The sequence below is a fragment of the Haliaeetus leucocephalus genome, unplaced genomic scaffold, assembly GCF_000737465.1.
Source record: "Haliaeetus leucocephalus isolate CR32 unplaced genomic scaffold, Haliaeetus_leucocephalus-4.0 Scaffold897, whole genome shotgun sequence".
Lineage (NCBI taxonomy): Eukaryota > Metazoa > Chordata > Aves > Accipitriformes > Accipitridae > Haliaeetus > Haliaeetus leucocephalus.
The window spans coordinates 2,037,815-2,062,315 of record NW_010973333.1 but is presented as its reverse complement, the minus strand read 5'-3'; the positions used below and the strand labels follow the sequence as shown (position 1 = coordinate 2,062,315).

Below are 24,501 nucleotides of genomic sequence, written 5' to 3'. Positions count from 1 at the left end.
AGAGGTTCTCCGCCACCACAGCTTTGCCCCCACAAGAGGTTCTCCCCCACCACAGCTTTGCCCCCACAAGAGGTTCTCCGCCACCACAGCTTTGCCCCCACAAGAGGTTCTCCCCCGCTGCAGGCTTGCCCCCACCACAGGTTCACCCCATGTCAGCCATTGGCAAGCACTGGCGCAGAGCTCCCAGCCTGACAAGCAGCCCGGCTCCCGTCCGCAGGCCCCTCAAGCTGACCCTGCAGTGGTGTCGGAGGACAGCAAGATCAACACACTGCTCTCCTACCTCAGCTGGGCTTGGCACTGGCCCCCAACGAGTGTAACAGCCCTCCATGCAGCTGCCCCAGAAGATGGAAGAGAAAAAAAGTAAGCCTAAAAAAAAAATAATGTTCTGAGCAGTCATGAGGCAGATCTTGTGAGAAACTTTTCTAGGAATCAACAGTCTTCACTTAACCTCTTTTCCCAGTCAACCAACTGAAATTTCTGTGCCAGAATGAATGGAAATCTTTTTTCAGTTATAGCACAGAAAAGATTAAGTAGCTAACTTACAAGTAAGGCACGTTTTATGTTCTCTGTGTCGCTTGTGGTGACAGTCAGAAATTTGATATCTTCAGTGTGGTCAAAGAATGCTGCCTTACTTCTCTGTGGTGTTATTACAGTAAAGATGTCTTGCTTTATCTTGCATCTGTTGAGAAACAGATTCAGTAATTTTTTTACCTAAAAAAGGCTTCATTTTTTTCCTAAATAAATTAGTTTAGTTGCAGTAGTGCTGTATTGACAGCATTAATTAAAAAAAGAGAGAAATGTGAGCTAATAGAAAGTGGGGGTTATGTAGGCTCAGCTGAATAAGCTGGAAAGTATGGGTCATCTCATGACAGGTTCATGCTTGAGGGATAATAAGAAATGACCTATGTAAAAAAAATTTCCTCACACAGCTTGTTTCATGTGAGTGTTCTTCAGCTAGGTCTTGACAAGACGTGGGATGATTCTTTGAAAGTGGGGTGACTATTTCACCACAACGCTTTCTCACACAGTGGTCCCACTGATACCTGCTGTAGGATTTACTTGTATAAATTTTGAAAATCTAAGTAGCTAAAAGCATTTTAATTTCTCATCTGATCTCTTACTTGTCCATTCTGCACATCTTGCAGTACTGTGTGACTGCTTTGAAGTGGAGAACCTTACCAGTTCCAGGGGGGAGAGGACTGAAGGTAGTGTAATTTGGATTTATGGAGGGGAAGGAGGAGGTAGTATATATTTGGCACCACTTTGTGAAAATGGTAACCGGAAGACAGTAGTTTTGCCTTTTATGGTGTATGTGTAAGATGTTAGTCAGCAGCACTACAGCTCCTTTACAGGAAACATGCACCCAAGTATTTTTTCTGGTAGCTGGCATAAGTAGCCCTGGCCTTGGCTGCTTTTTTCTTGCTCTAGCATCATTCTCCTGCACAATGCTGAAAAAAGAGAGATATGGCCACAAGGATCCTATAGAGGGAAAAGAAAATCCCTCCAGAGGTAATGGCCTCAGCCAGGTTTAGAACTATTGCTACCAGATGCCAGTCCACACCCTGAGTCATCAGCTGGTGAGATCCTTTTGAATGCTGGCAAGGTAGATGCATCCTGTGTCTGTTCACTCCCTGTCCTCCTGGCTGGGGTTGACAAGAACAGCATTAACACTGGATAGATTTGTGATGTGGCAATCTGTCTTTTTTTAAATGAAAATTATACTATAAATTTCATATGCAATCTTTGCTTCTCCATGCAAAACCAAGGTTTTGCTGCTAGAGTTTCAGGGCACTCCAGCATGAGAAGTGGGGAAGCATTTCCAAGGTGAGTGAGTGGTTTGAGCACTACACATAATAGTGTATGTTTTATTTCCTTTTGGCCTACACAAGGTTATAACTGATGATCCAGAAATGAAAAACTGTGTTCTGTCACCCATCCTCTGAAGTAATCTATTTACCAGTGCTATCCAGTCTTAGTAAATGTATTGAAATATCTGAAAACAGGTAAGAAATAAGGACAGCAGTTTTAATCTGCAGTGGTGGAACTTCTTACTAGGATTTTTGAATGTATATTTTTAAGCACACATTAAATATACTTATTTCTCAGTATTTTAAATTTGTGATACTGTCATGCACAGCAAAAGGATGGGAATGGCACAGGGCAGATGTTGTCTCCTGGAGCAGTAGTGTAGGTTTCCAAAAAGTGTTGTGGGCATTTTTTGTAATGGGTCTTTGACCTTTCCACATTATTTTTTTTTTTTAATTTCTGTGAATATAAAAGTTCATGAAATTATGTTGAGAGTTAGTGCCAAATTAGTTGTTTTACAAGATAAAGTACTTTCAAGATTGCCTGTTGATATTAAGTATTATGCTCATAGCTGCTGGTGACATAAGCAGCTGGGGTTGTCGTGACAAAAGATTACTTTCTTCACTGCTATCGTGATGCTTTTGAGAGTAACCATAGAATCTGTACTGCCATAGCATTACTTCGCTTCTGGTGTCTTGGGCAACAGAAGTCATTCTCTGGAATGACTTTGGAAATACTTTTTTACTAGCCTTACAAGAATGCAGTATTTCATGACTGCTGGGGAGGTGTCACCCTAGCACATTTGCCAGCCAAGATTTGCTGTCTGAAAGTGGAATGTAAACCTAGTATGGTGACAGTGGACTCTACCTCTAGAAATGGAGTAAGAAAACAGATTTACTTGTTCTTTTGTGCTTGATTATTGAAGAGGAGAAACGTTAACTATGAGAGAGTGAGCCTGTTCTCTTTTCTGGCATTGTCTGTTGACACACTGAACCATATTCCCTTTTCAGAGTCCTTGCCAAAGATGCACCGCTAATGTTTTAAAAAAGGCTTTCATGAGTGGGCTTGGTACCTCAAAGGTACATACACTTGGAAGAGAAGAGGTTCTGAACCAGTAGCTTAAAAAGCATTTCTTTAAACAAAATGTTCTTTATAAATATTTCTAGTGGAGGAAGGAGGCACAGTATAAGGGGTGTATTAATTATTGCAACTGATATCACTTGGTGAACAAAATTTATCAAACTGCTTTTATCTGAAAATATTTTGAACCTTTTTTCCCCAGAAAACATACAAAAAATATTGATAGGACAGAATAGTCAGCTTGTGTAGCTAAGGGAGGTTACAACTGTAAAAAAATTTCCAAATGCCTTTTGTTTAGTAATATGTTCAGTTCATTCAGTTGGAAATTCTCTCTTGTGTCCCTTCTGTAGTTTCAATGGTGATTAATTTATAGTGGGACTAGTTTGCAGGTGTTTGGAGAAAGTCTACAAAGGGTGCTGTGGGAGCCTTGCTTGAAAAATTACTTGAAGGAGCATCGTGGACCATCAGAAGCCACTCCAGTTCATCACTTGACTTCTCTTTAGCTTTCATGATTAGATTTATGAGTAGACTTCTGAAGGTTTAAGCCTACAAAAGAAGATAGCTGTCCTGGCTGGTTTTTCAGAAGTGCCTCCCAATGAAATGAGTGGGAGCCTTTGAAAAGCCCACTAGGAGCTACTTGTGGTTTTAGACTTCTTGGGAGTTGTACAGACTTGTAAACAGAAATCTGCATTTCAGGTGATGTGAAGACGTTTTGGACACAACTGGGAGGTAGAAGAGTAGACGTCATATTTGAGCAGGTGCAAAATGTGCTGCTGTTGCTAAAGCAAAAGATCAAGAATGGAACTGCCACAAACCAAGGTTTGAAATCCTTGTAACAGTTAAGCTGTACTGCAGGGGAGCTGTGTGATATCTGCCACAATTCAAATATCTCTGAATTTGAATTACTTAGGAGTTGGAGTTTTTAAGCACTTTAAAAAATACATCTGCTTTTTAAAAAACAGACTAATCATTTCAGGTGCATTTTGCCATTTTCTCATTTTGCCTGTATACTTTTTCAAACAATGCATGGCTCTTAAGCACATGGAACTGAAGTGTTTCTTCTTGAGAAGTAATGAAATATCTGCAGTGCCTTGTGTTCTGTTCATCATCAGAAGTTTTAGCCTTTCAAGGTGATCTCAATGAACTGAATGGTGTTGGGGTGGGATTATAATTACATAAGTATTATTTCATGTTGGAGGCACCGTTATAACTTGAAACGTTAGTAGAAAAATGTGACAGCAATGCCTTTAAGATTGTTCCTGGTTTTCATGGAAATAAGTTTCCTTTACATCAAAATTGGAAGTCTGATAAGCTTAGAGCAGTACACGGTTTTCTTTTTACTGGTTTATTTAATTCAGAAAAATTACTCTTTTTTTATTAAGTTGCCCACATAAATGTAATCTGTGGATCTTACTGCTTTTTTTATGCAAGAAAGTGTACAGTAATGTAAGATGCTTTTAAACTGGTATAGCCACACAGTCTGCATTGTACTGCTCGCTCTAAATTGGTAGCGCAATTTTTTGTGTACTTAAGCTCCCACATCTTGATTTTTATGACACAATATTACAGCAGTACCTAGATAAAAGTTGAACTTGAATCTCCAGGTGACACAATGGATCTGTAACATAGCTAAATTCAAATTTTCCTATGCTTCATTCTGTAAAGATTTCAAACTAAAGTATTAAGATGGATTTTGCTGACTCTTGTCTGCCACCTTGTAATATTTATTGCATGGGGTAAGAGGTTGAGACAGAACTGGTTTCTTCTTTGTGTTCTTACTATCTGAAGGCCATTTCCACCAGTTTAGGAGTAGCATTAATTTGGTCCAGCCCTTCTTAGCCAGAAGATGACTAGTCTGATGACAAAGTAAAGAGAGAAACTTAACACTAAATTGTGTTTATGTATATTACTGCCACTAGAGGCTACTGGTTTGTGTGTGTTTGGAAACATTCCAGCAGCTTTCCAAAAGCCAGAGGATGTTTGGTGCTGATTCACAACTCCTAATACGAGCTGTAATTTTATTGTAATTCATAGATGTGTCTGTTAAGGACTGTGGTGCAAAAGGTTTCTAATAGTATCAGTCTTGCAGTGCTCTAGATTAGCATAGTGAGGAAACAAGTGTCTCTGGAGGACTTACACCTTGTTTTCCCTGTTATCATTTTCCCTATTATCATTACTTAAATTACACTTCGTATCTGTTTTGTTTTGGTTTTTGCATAGAATGCTGGCAGGCTTGGGCACTGGTGAATGAAGCTAATCTAGGTGATCTCTTAACCTTGACAAATGGTATGTGCAGCTCGATTGTATTTATTTGGTATGTGGATTTAATTTGTCTCGTTTTACTCACCAGGAGCTTGTTTCCCTTCGTTGAAATCAGTAAAATAGATCTGAGAAGCCTGTTAGCATTACAAGGGAAAAAACGTAATTATTAGTTTCCTCAGGTACTGGACTGTGGACTCTCACCTGGATTTGTACTTTTGTGGTTTGTGTGTATGTGTTTATGGCTTGTACCAAGGGAAGCGAGTTTGAACTAGTAAGCCCTGATGAATCCGAGCTGGGTGCAAGCAGAGTCATCTTCTGCATGGCTCCACTAGCTGTAATACCCTGGTGTAGTGGGTTAACCCCAGCCAGCAAGTAAGCATCATGCAGATGCTCACTCACTTGCCCCGCACCCAGTGGGATGGGAGAGAGAATTGGCGGGGAAAAAAAGTAAAACTCTTGGGTTGAGATAAGAACAGTTTAACAGGACAGAAAGGAAGAAAATAATAATAATAGCAATAATAAAATGGCAATAATAATAATAATAAAAGAATTGGAATATACGAAACAAGTGATGCACAATGCAATTGATCACCACTTGCTGACCGATGCCCAGTTAGTTCCCAAGCAGCGATCCCCCCTGCAGGCCAACTCCCCTCAGTTTATATACTGGAAATGACATCACATGGTCTGGAATACCCCTTTGGCCAGTTTGGGTCAGCTGCCCTGGCTGTGTCCCCTCCCAACTCCTTGTGCCCCTCCAGCCTTCTTGTTGGCTGGGCATGAGAAGCTGAAAAATCCTTGACTTAGTCTAAACACTACTTTCTTCTCATACTGAACCCAAAACACAGCACTATACTAGCTACTAGAAAAAATTAACTCTATCCCAGCCAAAACCAGGACACCTGGCATCCTTTTACCTCAAATAATGAAGAGAAATCTATATATGTGTTTCATATGTGTGTTGTCTCCATGCACTTTGAAAGCTACATGGAAGATTTAAATGTGCAGATCACCTGGGGGTCTGTGAAAAAGGGTAAATCTTCATGATGCATTTCTGCCTCAAGTTTGTCAATGCACACCTAAGTTTTCCTGTTTGGGGAAAGGGAAGGAGAGAGAGGGAGGGAGAGGAGGAGCAGGAGAGAAAGTGTGAGAGTGTGTGTCATGTGTCAGCGAGTCACTTGCTTGCACACCTATATGCAAACACATTACTTTTGTATGAGTTATAAAAAGCAGTTTCCTTTTTTAGTAGCGCACTTGCTAGCATGCTCTTTGTTAGCCGTAGTTCATAGCAATGCATTGTTTTTCATGTATTTTGGCAATTATCTCTTTAGTAACTAAAGTAAGTTCGATTATAAATTGAAATGTGTATTGCTGAAGTTTTTGCTTGCATTCAAATTTTTTCAGTAAGTGATGTGTTTGACGGAGATGGCAGACAGCAAACCAAACCCGGATTTCAGCATCTTACAGATGACAACGCTGCAGACTCCGCACCAGGTTCTCACAGGTCAGTGTATTAATAGTTTATTCCATTTCCTTATTTGATATATTCTTTAGTGCATATGAGAGAGATTAAAATCTCTTGTAATTTTAAAGTCAACATTTTAAATCCAGTTTTGAAACCTGCCAGTTTTCAAAGTGAAAATATTTTTAACTTGACCTACATGGAAAACCTGAGGTTTTGAGTAGACTTCGCTAATTTACTATGTAAGAACTTCGCAGAATAAAACAGGGCATTAGATTGTGAACACAGATCCATGAGTATTACCAGGATTATCAGGGTTAGGACTTAACAGTTTTTTAGTTCAGTTCTCAGGCTTTCACAGGCTGTGCAGATTGTCAGGCACACGACTTAGTCTCTCTGTATTTAGCCTCAGGTACTGATTTGGAAGATGGGGGTGAAGACATTGTTTTCTTTTTTTTTTAAGGTACTTTCTGTGTTTTAGTATGTAAGTTCTTTCTGGGAAGAAGCTGTTGCCTTTTTTTTTTTTTTTTTTAATGCCACTGAATATGTCTTCATATGTTAGGACAGTAACACAATGCGAACAGTGATTCAGTGAAACCCTTGCCTTTATAGCAAGGCTGTTTCTTTCCTGCGCTAATAATATTGAACTACTAAAAACCCGAGCATTTTACTGGTTGTCTAAGATGCTGCTCTTTTTTCTTTTTTTTTTTTTTTTTCTTTTTTATTCCAAATAGCAAAAAGGAGGAGATGGAAAAAACAGGTTCCGGGAGTAAAGCAGCATCTAGTAAAATTCAAGATTTACCTTTAAACCTGCAGTACCAGAACCACAAGTGCTCTAGTGCATGTCTTGCCAACAGAGCAGCGGGTTCCTACAAGGGTGAAAATCCTCTTAAGATGCCAATCCTGTTTGACTTTCAAAGACGCCATGCAAAAGCAGACTGCCTTTCAAAATCACTGGATGTGAATTATAAAGCTCCTTGTGGTCGAAGTCTGAGAAGCTTTCAAGATGTGCAAAATTATTTGTTTGAAACAGAATGCAATTTCTTATTTGTTGATCACTTCTCCTTCAACACATACGTACTGTTGGGCCGGAACACCGTAAATCCCGAACCCCTCGTGTTTGATTTTGATATTAGCAATGGAGCCGAGTCTGTGCCAGTTTCCTTCTGTAATGATCTTGACCGCGCAAGATTACCTTATTTCAAATATCGGAGGGCATCGTGGCCACGCGGATATTATCTCAACAATTTCTCCACCATGTTTGTTGATTCATGTGACTGCACAGATGGCTGTATTGATAGGTAGGTAGAAAAATCTAATCCCAGACAAGTGACACATGATACCTCAATAGTAGGGTGGTGGTGTAAGTCTGAAGGCACGCAGTACCAAACAGTGCCAAATAACGAAGGACCAACGCTGCTGGAATATCTGTGGTAGTTGTCTTGTGCCGTGCTCTGTGTTGACTGACACCACTGTGTCTTTGTCTTCTCCAGAACTTGGGTGCTCCTACCCGTCCAGCCTCTGTTGTAGGGAAGGAAGCGATCAACAGGTGGATTATTGTGTTCCTTTCCCTTTCTTCCCAAATTGGCAGTGCTTCTCCTCCAGGTGGAGCTGGCAAGCAGATCTCTCGGCTTGGGGAAGGGAGTGGGGAAGGGAGAGTCTTGTGCCAGCAGAGGAAGGCTCGTTTTCCTGGCAGGCAGGGAAGGATCCTGCATGACAACTTCTGCTGCAGCTCCTGCTGTGGGATGGTATCCTAGAGATGGGATGGGACAGCCTGGAGAGATCAGATCATTTGGGACTTAGGAGGTTACTGAGGGCAGAGGAAGAAACATCCCTGTTCGCAATCTCTATATCCCAGCCTTCCCCTTGTCTAAACAGAAACTGAGAAACCCCGTGGTCACAGAACGCATTTATGTTCTGAGCAGTTCAAATGGTATCACTCATTGCTGTCTCTTTCTAAAGCCCAGTAACTCTGGGTTACATATTACTCTGTGGGAACCTGCCAGTTAACATATGCGAGTTTGGTGATTATTTTGTCCGCTTTCTTGAAGGGTGTTTGTCTTTGACCGGCTCTTTGCCTGTAGGTCTTATTTGGTGTTGAATTTATTTTGTATTATTGATAACTAGGGCAGTTGTATGTGCTGGTGTGCAGTATAATTGCGCATGACCCAACAAAAGCTTGAAATCACAGCCTAGTACAATGAAGCTTCAGTAATTAAAGTTATTTAGTTTCAGCTGAACAGTGGGGAACAGCAAGCACATAACATGCTGCTTCTTTGCACTGAAATTCCCCAAGAGTTGAGAGGCTTTTGATGTGCAATGTTGGAGTTCAGGACTCGGTCCGTTGCTGTTTGCACAAACGCTGTGGGTCTTTGGAGTTGTCATGACATAAGATGGTGAAGACCAGCGTTATTGCTTGAGTTCTCCACTCTGTAGTGTGAAATTCTTCACTTCCTGGGGGCTATGGTGAGAGGAAGGTAACAAAGTAGTGCCTAACAGGCTGGGGTGCTGTGCCAGAACAGGTGATTTTTGTTCATTCATTCATTCATTCAATCCATTTAACAGTGTCCTGTTTATAATAACTTTCTGTTGTACTTCAGCTGTTTGCATGTGCCTTTTAAGCAGCTTGGCAGAAGAATGGGGTTGGGGCAGAGAGAATATAGTTATTGTAAAGCACGTTTAACCAGGCGAGAGACAAAGAGAAGGGCAGGGTGAAATGGCCTTGTGGAGTAAAAGGGGTGGGGGCAAATACAGGTATACATAAAAGCGTGTGTGTATAGTCAAGTACATTTTAAATTATCTAGATTTATGTTTGATTTACACTGCCCCAAATACATTCTGAGATGTTTTACTGTTATTTTTTTAGGTCAAAATGTGCATGCCTACAGCTAACTGCAAGAGGCTGTAGTAAAATTTCTCTATCGCCCAGTAGTAAAACATCCTGTGGATACAGTTACAAAAGACTGGAGGGACCTGTTCCTAGTGGGTAAGACAGACTGAACTGTTAGCTGTTATTTTATTTGTATGCTCTTATTTTACTCCTGTAGTGTAAGTGCTGCAGGACTAAAATAACTGCAGCTTCTGGATTACTGAAACCTTCCATTTTTTGTCACAATTTTACTGACAGATCAGGGTGATGAAAAATAATCAATGTGACTTGAGTAATAGGAGGAAAAAAGCACTTTGGTACTGCAGATACTACAATTTTCACAGCTTAGTTCAAGGTCCAAGAAGAGTGTGAAGAGTAACATAGTATTAGCTGGTCCAGGAGCTCAGACCATATCTGGCCCATGTGTTGGTTCATTTGGGCATGGCAAGGAGAGAAGAGAGAGGGGAAGGAAACCTGCCACAAGAGAAGGTCTATCATCACAAGACCATCACAGCATGTATCAGCCAAAGAAGTAGGAAGCAGTAGCCACCCTTGGTTTTTGCCCTGTATCTTGTCCACCCGTTTGCTCTGTAGGACCAAAGTCCTAGAGAAATATCAGCCAGCTGCTGTTGCCAGTCTTGGTTATGTGTGACTCTTCCAAGAGTCTCCAAGGCCATTCCAGTGCTGCAAGTGTCCGCCCTTTGTCTTATTTAGCTCCTGTGGATTAATATGTGGCCTGGAGAAGGTGCCAGTAACCTCAGTTGTTCAGGAGAGGAATTGTGCAAGGTAGCTTTCTGCAATAGCCAAGGGCTGAACCTGCAGGCTTAAGGAGCCCCTTTCAGTCCTTTATTGCTGTGTGATGTTAGTTTATGGTTGACATGCAGATTTAAAGCTGCCAGTGAACCCAGAAACAAATGCAAAAAAACCCACAATTGTGAATTCTTTTAGAAATATTTTGTTAAATCCTGAAACTCATGACAGCTACAGTGAGGTCCAGGCAGACAGGTTGTCTTTGCTAAAATCTGTTCCAGCATAGAATGAGGTGCTTCATAGGGATTTCTGCTTCTGTGTGATTTACTGCTATAACATAAAAAGGTAACATCTGTTTTTTCTTGTCTACTTATATCAAAATCCAGCTGACAGACTCTTAAAATTGATGAATCAGCAATCAAGAAAGTCATGAGCTTCAGAGCACTGTTGCATAATCAGTGTTAGCCAGACTCTTTATCTTTTCAGTTAACTGCCTTATTAATGGTCAGGAGGGAAATTTATAATAGCATCTTTGTTTTGGTAGTGCATTCTTTCATATCGTGTTTTGTTTTGCTTCCTCTTGACAGAATTTATGAGTGTAGTGTGTTGTGCAGGTGTGACAAGATGATGTGTCAGAACAGAGTTGTACAGCATGGCATTCAAGTCAGGTTGCAAGTGTTCAACACAGAGAAGAAAGGCTGGGGTGTCCGCTGCCTAGATGATATCGACAAAGGGACGTTTGTTTGCACTTACTCAGGTAACAGAAGATGACCTGTGGAAATGTGTAGCATAATTCTCCCTCTCCTGTGCCCTGTGCCCTGGAATTTTTTTGAGAACCAAACGGGGGAATACGGGGTTGGCAGAGAAGTGAGTCAATATAATCTTAACTTGCAAGATGATCAAATGGACAGAAGAACCTTGAAGAACTCTGCAATGCAATGGTGCCAGACAAACAATCAAAACATTATGGAGCAAAGCCTATCTCAGACTGTTGATTTTTCCCTCACAGGCCTGTGCATCCTGTGCCAGGGTTAGTTTTCCTTCAGTATAAATGCATTCATATTTTGCTTTCCCAAATAATTTTAATGTATTTTTTTAATGTAAGTTTGAGCTGCTATAGTGAGTGCAAGCCATCTTAGCAAACAAACAATTTAAAGAAAAAAATCTTTTCTTTTTCTTTCAGGCAGATTAATGAGCAGAGCTGAAGTTCAAGTACTGGGAGATGCTGGTCAAGAGCTGAAAGAGAAGAGTGCTGTGAATGACAGAGGCCACGGCTTTTTTTCCAAAAAAAGAAAACTTGACAGTGATTGTTCAGACTCTGTGATTGAACTAGTGCAGACTGGCAAAAATGACATTTTTGAGAAGCAGGAATCTTTGTCTCAGACTGTGGACAATGAAAATAAATCAACCCTGTAAGTTTACCAAAGCAAACTTAAGTGTAACAAAACTAATGTTCTGCTATTCTAGGAAGTCCTTCGTTAAACTTGGAGTACAACTGAATGTCCTCAGCTGAGGGTGTCTTTTTTCTTTCCTCAACTTTTTTGTTAATTCCTGATTATTTCTTCTAGTGGGACAGAGTTTTTCCTCTGTATTAGTTTTACTTACTGTGTGTACCACTTGGCATTTTCTAGAAACCCAGTTCATCTCCTGGGTGTACTTGATCGGTTCAGGGAATTAATCATTGTGCTAATTTGAAAGAATTAATAAAAGATACTCGAGATAAATGATTTAAAGATACTTGATGACACTGAAGGGTTTGATAACAAATTAGCCACTAACTCTCCTGTCTTTTGCTCCCAGTCTCTAAACCTCTTGTTCTTTGTAACATAACCTTTCCTGCTAGGAATCTTAACCTTTTCCATTAGGAGTCTGGCACCACCTCACTTTTGCAGTGAATTATGCAAAAGTTCTGGTCCTGTTTTCATTTTACAGTCAGGGTCTCATGGCCTATCAGGACTCCTGAAATAAAATCACCGCAAAGTAACCATGTGGCTTTGTCAATAGCATGCTGTAGTCTTTTCAGAAGGAAGTTGGAAGCTTGTTTTCTTAAACTTTATTCCTCGCTCTGCCAGACTACTTTGTAAATACTTACTTTGTACTACTGGTAAATGATTGTAAATTCTTGCTCATTTCATAGTAGAAGGTGATTGTGGATCTTTGAGAAGCACCATGAAATTGCAAATGGAAACTTTTTAAAATACTTTCCAGTATATTCTCACTTGCATTTCAGTATCTTGGAAACCTAATGAACTCATAATTTTGTAAATTACATAATTATCAGCAATCAGCTATATTTTACTTCTACTAAGTGCTGTTACCAAAAATTGCAGGGAAGCACAGTTTTAAAGTTGTGTTTACTGCACTGCTCCCTTAAATCTCATAAATTTCCTTTCCTGAGAATAAAAATGTTTCGCATGTGGACTGTGTAAAAAATATGACAGACAAAAAGACTTTGTTATTCTGCCTCTTAAGAAATGACAGTCCAGCTGAACTGAGAAACCTTTGAAAGGACATCAGTGTGCTAAGCGTGACATGCCATTCACCCAAACACATTTCCTTTAAAAGGACAAACAATGTAATCATGTAATAATGTCACAAATTCTTGTGGCTACTGCATCTTTTGCATTTACAAAGGGGTTTAAATCTTCAGAAAGCCTTAAAGAGTAGCATTTGTTGCCATTATCTCTAGACCAAAGAAGTACCGTGGTGGTTTTTTGTGCCAAGAAAACATTTATAAATGTTTTATGTTGAAAGTTTTCTTGAATAAGAGCTGTTACTTATTGCTAGACATTATACAGATATTAAGATTAGTTTTGAAACTGGTGTTTTCTACTGCACTCTGAGCGTAATCCAAATGAATGTGATTTTAGAAGTTTTAAATGTATATGCCAGATACTGCTTCTCAACCTTCCTCAACCTTCTTCTGATGTGAAGGAGTGAGGTTCTTTTGTGGGAGAGTATTTTCTATATGTGCCATATATTGCCTGTCTCCCTCTCTATCCCTTGTTCCCCACAGCATCTTTGCTTTCCTGTTTGAAAGCTGTACTGTCAAAACTGTTGAAAGTTGTAGCAGGAAAAAGGCAAAACTCTGTCTGTAGGTGCTCTGTTTTGAGATGATCTGATATAATAATAGTAAAACAATAGAGAATTTTGTTCCCAGCAGGAGAACTGGGAAAGGATGCAAAAGCAGCTGCTGGTCTCTCCAAAAAGTATGAACAACTGGTTTTTTACAAATGCTATTGAGAACCTAACCTAGGTCCTCAATTCTTAAAGGCAAAATAGTCACAGAACTTGAGGTGAGGCCAGACTGCAGGCTCTGGTGTAATCTGTTCTTTATGAACTAGAGACTGTTAGAGAAATGTGTGTTCTGAGAGTTACTTATGGGTCTTTTTGTCTTTTATAATTTCCTTTTGACCTTTCTGTACAGGGTTCATCCAAGGAATTTAAGTATTGCAACTTCAAGAAGGCCTGGAACTAGAACAGTTGTTTTCCATAATCACCATCTAAAAATGGTAATAATAATAAGTGGCTTTAATAGATTAATTTTTCACTGTGCTGAATAGGTATGTTAATTTTGACCTTTTCTTCTTATACATTTAAATAGTTCTAATGATCTTTCTTCATGAGATTGTGTCACACTGTGAGCTAAGCTGGTGTGCTGGAAGCTGTGCCCCATCCGTTCTCCATTATCAGTCCTTCAGCATGTTCCCTGAGACCAGCACTAACTACTCTCACAGCCTTCCCTTCTCCACCCTTCACTTACACTCCAGCCTTGAGAGTCTTAAGAAATCATTCTCCCCCTCCGCCCCCTGTTGTAACTAACTGCTGGGTTAGGGGGTCAGAGTGATAATATTTTTGTGATGTCTCCCCAAAGAATGACATAGCAGGGAGAGAAGAAAATCTCAGGAGTTGGATGCAGTTTTCTCATGCAGTGGCACAGTTGGGACAATTTGATCTGACCTGGGTGTGAAGTGTTGCCTGCAAATACGTGCAAAGGAGGGAAACTGGAGTAAACTTACTCTGTAGGTTTCATTGGTTTCACTGCACTTAAGAAATGCATATGGGATTTTCATGCTAACATTTGGCAGTGCTGTCCATTCTGGAGCTCCCATAACTAATTGCCTTTTTGTGGTGGGAGAGGAGAAATCCTGCCACATCTGTTCATTTTATTGAAACTGTGTAAAAAGCATGTTTGGGCTTTGGTTCAGCATCTTACACAAACATGCTTAAATTCTGGTGAAACTGTTGGGACTTAAGCACTTATTTAAATGTTTTATTGAGTGGGGAGCTCCTTCCAGGTTATTCTGAAGGATAATTTGAATTTAAGATAAATATTGCATTGCAGTATATGTATGAACCTTTGAAACTTAGCCATAGACATGCATTATAGTAAGTTTGAAACTAAAACCCTAGAGTCGTAAAAGCCACTTGCTATCCTGTGTTGACCCAGAGTTGCATACAGCAACAATACATCACAGCCTTTTCATTATCTTTTATTCTGTTTAAAGGAAATTGATACACTGGTGCACAGTGCCAGCTCAGATGAAGATAATAGTTCTCAGATTCATCAGTCAAGCAAAACAAAACTAACCAGTGGAACAAAGAAAGGAAAAGAAAGTAGGTTTGCAGAGCTATAAATACTGCACTCTTAGTACACTTGTGCGCCATCAGGTGATAGACTTAAAGTGTATAAAGTGATCTTCGGATGTGGGCAGGCCTGTTCTCAGAGTGGCATGATGTTGTCTGCATAATGCTTAGGCTGTCTTAAGAGAGCTCAGTGGTACAGAAATTATTGCTGCCTTGCATATTACAGTGCACTAACTGGTACAGGGCAATCTTTTGCCTGCAAAGTTGATCTTGGGACATGTTGAACAGTCCTAACAGCAGCTTCTCAAATACAGCGCAACTGGGGGAAAGTCAGTCTTGTGAATCTTATTGTGTCACACCCAATACATGTTCCAGTCAACAAAAATTGAACAGGATATAATGCAGGAGTGGGGGGACCTCAAGCTGGAAGAGCCAGTGTGAAATTGATGGTATTTGCACATGCATTTTGTTTCTATATTAATCACAGTTTATGATTCTCTCAGGAATTAAGGTGGAGAATGATGATAAAATGCTATGTGGAAGAAGTCAGTCTGGAGTGGGATTTGAGAAGAACAAGAGACTAGATCTCTCACAGGAGACTTGAGCAAGTGCTTTAGGCACCACAGCAGGAAACAGTCGTTTGCGGGAGGATTGATGAGAGGCGTGGAAGAGGGCAGTTGTGTTATAGACTTGTAAATAGCAAGGAAGCTGCGTACATTTTGGAGAACGAAGGGTGGGTGGATAAGAGTTCAGGGCCAAACAAGGGAAAGGCCTTAAACTGGCATTGAAGAATAACTTACGTGTCCATTGACAGAATCCACTCAGCAGCGGAAGGAAGAACATCTGATGGAGGTTGGACAGACTGAGTCTGCTGACATGAACAGTGCAGAATGCAAAAGAAAGGGTCTGTCTCTGCAGGGTGTTGATTGTGGCAAGTCAGGTGTGCTGGATGATACGTGTATTGTGAAGCCATCCAAAGATGTACCACTAAAAGCTGACTGCAAAGAGGAAAATCACAGGCAGTCAAAACAGGATGCGTTTTGTGAGGAGGCTGACGGTGATAGGACGCTTCTGAAGAATGCTAATGAAGAAAATATTTATGTACTGGATGCTACAAAAGAAGGAAATGTGGGTCGTTTTCTTAATGTAAGTAAAAAGTTTGCATGTGTTTTCTTAGTTGTCTTAGCTTAAATAAATAAATGGTGTATTTCCATAAATTAGAAGGCCTTTGTGCGTAAACTGTATATGTGGAAGGTGCATGACAAGGCAGGCTATGTGGTCCTCCCTGGACTCTAAAGTGACAGAACAGCAGGTTGGGTCACACTGGCTGTTAGTGCCTCCGTAAGATGATGCATGCTATGTACTACCTGTAGTTTTTGGCACCACCAGGTTCCCGAGTGAAATATTCCCCAGTAATGAGTGACGTGTTTCCCCTAAATTTTTGAACAGCCTTTTTTGGGGTTCCAGAGAGCAAATGGCACATTTTGTTGAATGACAAGCCTTATGCCAGCCTCGTTTTTTGTTCCCCAACCATTGTAAATTCTAGCTTGTGCTAATTTAGGATAAGTGGTACGATATTGTAGGAAATTTCTCTATCGTTCAATCATAGGTTCAGAAAGTGTTCTTCATACTGTATACGTATCAGCTAAATAAGTCTCTCAGTTTTGACTTGCCAAGAAATAGTAGTGAATTACCAAGTACCTCCAACTAAGACAAATGTTTCATAGGCACGTCTGCATGTACTCTGCAAGTAACTTAGTTCTCTTCACTGGCATGAATATGTGTCCTACAGCAAAATCCTTGTACGTGTTTAAGCTATTCTTCATTGCAGAGGTAATATGGTGTTAAGGTTAGTAGTGCATCTTGCTGAAACCTTTCTTCTGCATCCATGACCATAGACATGTTCCTATGTGCACCTGCATGACCTTTCACATCTCTTTGCCAATATACGCAATCATTTAATCTATTACTTGCTCCCTAGCATTGCTCTCCTGGCTGACAGCAAGATATATCTGTCACATAGTGATTGTTTGTGGTGCATTCTGAATCAAAGATGAATTCTCACCATAAATTTCTGGAGGACAGCTTGGTAAAAGAACTTGGTTTTCCTAGGCAAAAGTACTTTCATAATACAATGGAAATAATACTTCAAAGAGACGTAGTTACTGCAAAAATAAGTGGCGATGGCACTGAGTAGTAGAGATTCTGTGTGGGCTGGAGAAGGGAGGGAAGAAACTACCTTTACTAGTGACAGATACCTGACACAAAATAGGTTATTCAGCCAACGACAAGGTGTTTCACTTTTTCTAATTCAAATATTCTGTTTTACAGCACAGCTGCTGCCCAAATCTCTTCGCACAGAGTGTGTTTGTAGAAACTCACAACAGAAGTTTCCCGTGGGTGGCGTTCTTCACAAACAGGTGAATTTTTGGAAGTTTAATGGTGTTCATTCAAGGCACTAGTGGAAAAAGCAGTGCTCAGTTATTAGGAAAAAATTATGCTAAGGGGGGGCAGATGCTTAGATCATGAAACCATAAAACTACTTTCTTACCTTCTACTATAAAACTGACTTCTGACTGTGCACCAAAGACTGGAGGAATACAGCTGTTGATTATCACTAATCGGTTTTGCACTGAAATGTAAACTGAGGAAGCTTAATTTGATGTGTCCGCTTCAGCAATAATCTTCTTCAGTGGAAAAATAGGTTTAACTCAGCATGGTCATTTTGAAAGCCAAGATTCACTGATCCCAGTGTTGTGTCTCAAGGAATGACCAGCTGATCTGGGTCCCATAGGGCAGGATTGGACCCTACAGGGTCTTAAGGCTGAGGCTCCAGGCCGCCTCCTCGCAGCTACCAAGAGAAGCAGGACTTTGTGTAGCCCAGCATGTCCTAGGCGGGTGGCTCTAGGATACTCAGAGGTGAAAACTTCCTCTGAAAGCAAAAGATATGGGTCTTCCCTTAGCGGATGACAGAAGGGGAGGTGCAGAGAGCTAGTGCCGGTGAGACACAAGAAGGTGGCAGCTAAACCCAGGAGGGGAAAGATTAATTGTATGAATGGAGCTAGCTGACACACATGATAGCAGGAGTACTAGGTGTGAACTTACAATGGAGAGGATAAGATTCGTTCCAGACAAACCAACCCCAAGGGACACTGATCCTCTGCAGAGCCTTGCAACCCTGTTCATACTGACACAGATGCTGTGGATTGCATTGTGAGGAGGGCTTCCAAGAACTGTGAAGACAATGTTTTGAAATATGTCAGAAAAAAAGATTTTGTTTTAGCTAGAGTCTTTATTGCTCAGGTACTCAGTAAAGAAGTGTAGTGGGGACTGAGGCCAGTGGAAAGAGGTAATAGTGGTCAGGAGAAGACACTTAGGGAAGAAGATTGTTGAAGGAAAGGTTCCCCTGGTTGGCCTTCCTGCTTTCTGGCAATCACCCTTTTACAACTGTTCTACCTTAAGGACTGCGTCTGGATCATCGAGCTTAACTGTGTATCTTCCGTGAACTTGCCAGTCACCTTTTTATTTGTTGTACGTTTCTGGCCTCCAGAACATCCTAAGGCAGCAAGTCCCAGGTTGCAATTATGTGCTGTTTGAAAAGTCCTCATTGTTTGTTCTCAGCCTGCTGCCTGGTAATTCACTGGATGTCCCTTATATCGTATCCAGTGAGAAATATGAGAGAATTACTCTCTTTTTAATACTCATATTTTATTGTACTGTCCCTCAACATCTGTCGTGGTTTAACTCCAGCCAGCAAGTAAGCACCACAGAGATGCTCACTCATTTCCCTCGCTCCCAGTGGGATGGGAGAGAGAATTGGCGGGGAAAAAAAAGTAAAACTCTTGGGTTGAGATAAGAACAGTTTAACAGGACAGAAAGGAAGAAAATAATAATGATAATAATAGCAATAATAAAATGGCAATAATAATAATAAAAGAATTGGAATATACGAAACAAGTGATGCACAATGCAATTGATCACCACTCGCCAACTAATGCCCAGTTAGCTTCCAAGCAGCGATCCCCCCTGCAGGCCAACTCCCCCCAGTTTACATACTGGGCATGACGTCACATGGTCTGGAATACCCCTTTGGCCAGTTTGGGTCAGATGTCCTGGCTGTGTCCCCTCCCAACTCCTTGTGCCCCTCCAGCCTTCTTGCTGGCTGGGCATGAGAAGCTGAAAAATCCTTGACTTAGGCTAAACACTACTTAGCAACAACTGAAAACATCAGTGTGTTATCAACATTCTTCTCATACTGAACCTAAAACGTAACACTAATCCAGCTGCTAGAAAGAAAATTAACTCTATCCCAGCCGAAACTGGGACAGCATCTTAGTCTCAGGTATTTAATTGGGCATACATTTTGGGCAATGAATTTCCTACCTTAGAAATTTCTTCTCTTTCCTGTACTGTCAGAGTGGCTGGTTCATGAGGAGCATGTGTTTAATTATGAGTCTTAGGCTTTGTGCATATACGTAGTGCAATTGCATTAAAACATAGCTTGTCATACCGAAGATGATAGCCTTTATCACCAGTGTATCTAGAGATCTATTCAAACCTCAATGTTGCACTGTACGTAGTAGAAAGAACAAAACTCTGTTCCCATTTAGATGTATTCACTTATGCATTTTTTCCTTTTTTTTTTGTTTTGTTTGATTTTTGTTTCCCAGAATTAGCCTCAAAGTTAGAGCAGGTTGTTTAGACTCTGACCCTATCACACTGCTTGATAAATTATTTTCTCCTATGTGTAGGTATTTGCACTGTTCATAGCTCTGGTAGGCAAAGCAGCATACGTGTGCCAGAGACTGCTTATATCTCTTGGTTCTCTCCCAACAAGCTGTATGTGTGATCTTCCCTGCCCCCTATGATTTGGGGGTTTGCATGTGAGTTGTTGGTGACAAACTGTAAGCACCGTACTGTTTCACTTAGTTCAAACCAATTGACTGAGTGTTTTATTTCTTAGGCATGTGAAAGCTGGAACCGAGCTCACGTGGGATTATGGTTATGAAGCTGGTAGCATGCCAGAGACAGAGATTTCCTGTCAGTGTGGAGTTCAGAAGTGCAGGAAAAAAACCTTATAGGCAAAGCTTTCCTGCTGTCAACACATCATGTACGTGGATATATATATGCTGAAAGGGACTACTACACGGTGAACAGTACACTTAAGTCTGTGGTGCTAATTACATTCCACTAAAATGCCTTTCACCTGATCGTTTTTTAAATTTACATTTAAATGTTACTTTTTTAGTTTACAGAATTAGAACTGTTTGTCATAAGAACATGCATCAGACTTTTCCTAGATAATTTCTGTGCTCCTCGTCTTTTTTCCCTCCCTCTTTTCATTCACAAGGAAAGTTCACAGTGCGCTGGAAGAACTCATGCTTCTGTTCCATCTGCAGCAGAGACATGACTTTGATGTTTTCTGTGCCCTTCCACAATGCCAAGTTAGCAAAACTCAGTTTTCTGAAACTCAGTATGAATGCAAGTCTGCCTGTTTGGGGGACTAAGAATTATTAAGATATACCCAAGCCTAATGGATCCAGTGGGACAGATAGTCTCGAACAGAGATGAGATTTATTAGAACAGTTTTGCAGAGCTGTGTTTGTGCTACAAAATGAGCGGGGCAAGTCCTGCTGCTGCAGGAGAGAAATGACTGGTTTTTGTTGGGTTGCATCCCTGTCCGTATTTGTGACACACAGAGAAATCCTTGAGAAATCCAGTGTGCCTCATTTCAGTGCCATATTGTATAGTGTGGGACAGGTGGGCCACAGAAGTCCTTGCCATGTGGTTTGGTGGTAAGAGAGAAACAAGCTACATTAGGTGACACTAAGTGCAGTTGCAGGAGGCAGCTCTGAAATGGAGCAAGGGATGGGTGTGCAGTTGTGTGGCTTTTGAATGTGTTGGAGCCTTGTGCAAAGAACGTGGTGTCACAGATGGACGATTTAGACCACTTGAAGAACCACCACCAAAGGTATTGGCAAAAGTGGTTTTATTGAAGTAAGGTGTTGTAGAAGTGAGACTTAACAAAGTTTGATGGCAAGGTTCACTCTGTTACTGCGGAGTGTATAATAATGATTCAGAGTTACCAACACAAAATCAAACTTACCAATACAAAATCTAGTGCACTACAATACAAGGTTATGTGTGATACCAGTCACTTACCAAAGATCTGCAGTTGGTAAGGGGTCTCTCAGCCTCGAGGAGTAACCTTGAGAGGCGTCCCAGCTCAAGGGGCGATCTCTGCCGTGCAGCCAGCTGCTTAGTAGGGAGAGCTCAAAGGTGGCTCACTGAGGCTGTCATATTTATGGAACAAAGTGGTTGGCTCGTAGTCAAATTACACACAGTGAAAAGGAATGCATGAGACTCCTCGTACCCACAACTTTCTTTGTTCCTTGATAAATGAGTCTTGGAAGAACCACCTGCTATTCATGTGTTAATCGCATGGTTAGTGTTCCAGTTTCCAAGCCCACATGCATCGATGCTCACCATGTCAACCTGTTCCTGTGTGGGTTTTCAGAGAACAGGTTGGAACTAGAGAAGTTCTTGGCCCCGTTATGGCCGAGGCCTTTGCTTCCTTTGGAGACTGAACCACACTACCACGAGTTTGGTCAAGGAGTCGAGTGCATCTGTCACAGGTGGATTTGAAGCTGGCCCTGCAGTTCACCTTACCTTCACTTCCTGAATTTGTGGGAGGCTGTGCATGGCAGATCATGCAGAATTGTCTGATGATATTTGCTCAGCCATTAGCAGATTTTGTCACTGGATTTCCTGTTTTACAGAGCAGAGAGACGTACTGTTTGCAAGAGTTAGTGATGATCTAGGCAATTGTATATGGGAGCGAAACATGCCTGTGAGAGACTGCCATGGCCATGGAGTAGAGATTTGAAGCCTACAGCTATACTGCAAAATGAAAGAGAAGCAGGAACCAGTTCTTGGTGCTCAGGCCAAGAGGCAGCGGATGGTTTCTGTCCAGATGGCTTAGGGTTAGTTCTCTTTTAATTGGGTTGCATCTCTGCTGTGTAACTGTGGACAGACACGGTACCTGTGGCCCTAAGCTGTTTTTTGAGTTTGTTTTGGATGCTTCAAGCTTAAAAAACATGGGTTTGTGCTGCAACACACGATGGTCTGGAATTTCTCAACAGTCTCAGCATGCACGACGAATTTAAGCCTGTTAAATGGACTTTTAACAGAGATAACAGACCTGTGAACTACGCTGCTCGCAGTGAAACCTTAACTCTTCTGTCCCACAGCCCTGTTTGAGAGCTTGACATACCCATCAAGCAAACCCCTCCTCAGCTTTTGTCCCAGTTGTCGCACTACAGGTTTGTGTGTGGTTTCATCATGCATCTTCAGGGCTAAATGCAAAAGAGTTGGGTTACCCCCAGTGTTGGTGCAGTACCCCTTCAAAGGGTCAGAGCCACCCATTCTTGCCCTTATCTGTCCCCTTCCACCCCTCTGTCACTGAGGAGCACCACCATGTTAGCAGCAGTCAGCATTCAGCTCGGTTGCTTCTTGCTTCATCAAAGATCTGTCTCTGCTCAGTTGCAATATGCCTTAGCATAACGTTGTGCAATGTAAAAAATCTCCAGAGACGTGCAGAACTGCGTGGCAAGCCCACTGGTAATCCAACACTGGTGTAAGCCTTTTAAACAAGTGAGGGCGTGGAAAATACGTGTCTCTGGGCTCAACTTGGATGTGGCAAAGCAGATGGGAATGTCATTAAAGCATCAAGGGGGAAAAAATGTACATTTTACTGCTGTTGATTATATTTCCCAGCTCAGTGGTAGGAATTATGGTACTGGGCTGGTGAGGAAAAGCTCTGTTTCTTGCTGCAGAATGTTGCTGTTGATATTTCAAAAGATAAAGCACACACTTGCTCTGTGTGGTCTGCAGCTATCCGAGAGCCTGCTGTCAGCATGGATTTTACGGTAGCTATGTGTATGAGACAGGGCTTTTGGGCTAGTGGTGTGTATCAGGTCTGTCTTTGGGCTGGTGCTTCTTCATTCTCCTCCATGTGAGGATACACGAGATACAGCGGTTACAACCCAGCTTCTAGTCCCCTCGCAGTCTGATGTTTTCGCTGCTTGTGAATCTGACATACCAGACCAGAGATCGTAACCTGTCCTCTTGTAAACTTACCTTACAAGGTATGTTTTCCACCTGTTTTTGTAATTTTATTAGAATGGGTTCTGCCGAAGGTGGCTGGCAGGTATCCTCTGCGGGTAATGGCTGTTGCAGTTGCGTAGACATGCGAGAGTGCTTATCTGAACTTGCTCGCTGCTCAGCTGTCAGTTCCTCTGCTTGCCTTTACACAGCATGTTTCTGAACGTAGTCCCTCGTGCGACCCCTGCTTTAGCAGAATATCATGTAAAAGCACCGAGCACAAGCACTGATGGAAGAATAGGTGGAAATGTTCCAAGTGAAACACTCAAAAGTGCCTGTGGAATGACACATTTGGGACTTGTCAGCCTGTCAGGGGTATTAAAAGAGAAGAGTGCCTGATGGGAATTAATTGCATTGAGACATGGAGCAGAGCTCTGGAAATTCCCAGAAGTCACAGTTTCTATTGACCTTCAGGGGAGCGTAGGTTTTACAACACTGATAGAGGACCAGTGGATTCGGGGGGAATTCTGAAACCAGTTTAGGCTTTTTCAGGGTGGTACCTTGTTCCTATGAAACGGTGTGGTCCAGCCATGCAGCATGGATGTTGGTGACTCTCACGGTGAGCAGGACTGTCCCAACAGAGGGACAGTAGGGATGTGAAGACATATAAGGGCTCCATGACCTACAGGGAAGTAAATATTGGCACCCAAAGTGAGCATACAAATGCAAAGACAGCTGAAGATCACCTGTGGCATAGGTATAAAAGAAACTGGACTGGAGCACATTACACTGATGACTTGGTTTTTTGCCAGAAAATCACTGAGTGCTCGTTTCCAGCTCCACCTATTTCAGCAGAACTATATGGCTCTGTAGAGTAGGGGTTTGGAAGAAGAGATCACAAGGGACTTGCAGTTGGTTTTCCTCCACAGAGAATTATTTTTTCTGTGTTGAAGAACAGACTTGTGTTAGGAAAATTTTCCTAGTTTAAGAGTTACGCACCTGTGAGGGTGCTTGAATCCAGTTTACTCATTTGAGTACCATCTAGATAATAAATTTGGGAATTGGTGTTGTGTAGCAGCATCTGGCTAATAGATGCAATCTAATTGCAAGCCTGGACGCAGGGGCTGACCTTAGCTCTCAAATGCTGCATCTGGGCAGGCGCAAAGGGATTTGGGACACCAGCTGAAATAACACCAGCAGTGCTGAAATGCCAAAGCTATTCTAGCCGGTAAAGGGAACTGATCTTAAAAAGCTCCATGTTGTGTTCGGTTTGGCCTCTGGGTGGGCCAGAATGTGCTTGTTATGTTGTGGCTGGTGCGCTGTATGGGGGTGGAAATCTAGGGTTTGTTTAATTATCCCGCGCAAGGCAGAGGAACTTCTTCACGTAGGCCTAAACCTTGGTCTCGCTGGCACCGTTTCACCTTAAGCTTCGAGTGGCTGATGTGCAAAGGGCTTGCAGAAACATTGCACCAGGGTGAAGCAGGAAGAGGCAATCTCTCAGTGGTGTGCGTTGTGTTGAGACCTGCAGAGCGACGAGCTTCTCCCAGCATTGGTTAATGCTTTTGCGGTTAGCTGGTGCGCG

General features: G+C 41.6%; 1 protein-coding gene across 5 annotated transcripts; it reads left to right on the top strand.

The window, feature by feature from the left end:
• Positions 1–6: 6 nt before the first annotated feature.
• On the top strand, positions 7–20,112 carry SETDB2 (SET domain, bifurcated 2). 5 transcript variants are annotated; one of them, XM_010583372.1, is made up of 15 exons: positions 27–38; positions 218–360; positions 1,146–1,205; positions 3,583–3,705; positions 5,107–5,172; positions 6,553–6,652; positions 7,345–7,911; positions 9,477–9,596; positions 10,817–10,986; positions 11,413–11,641; positions 13,657–13,741; positions 14,738–14,846; positions 15,631–15,962; positions 17,148–17,236; positions 19,780–20,112. In XM_010583372.1, the coding sequence occupies exons 2-15, from the start codon at positions 327–329 to the stop codon at positions 19,895–19,897; spliced, it is 2,202 nt and encodes a 733-aa protein (XP_010581674.1). In that variant the 5' UTR covers positions 27–38; positions 218–326; the 3' UTR covers positions 19,898–20,112. The 5 variants fall into 5 exon arrangements, with proteins under 5 accessions (XP_010581675.1, XP_010581673.1, XP_010581676.1 ...); XM_010583373.1 differs by having other exon boundaries at positions 7–360; positions 10,844–10,986; XM_010583371.1 differs by having other exon boundaries at positions 7–360.
• Positions 20,113–24,501: the final 4,389 nt, after the last annotated feature.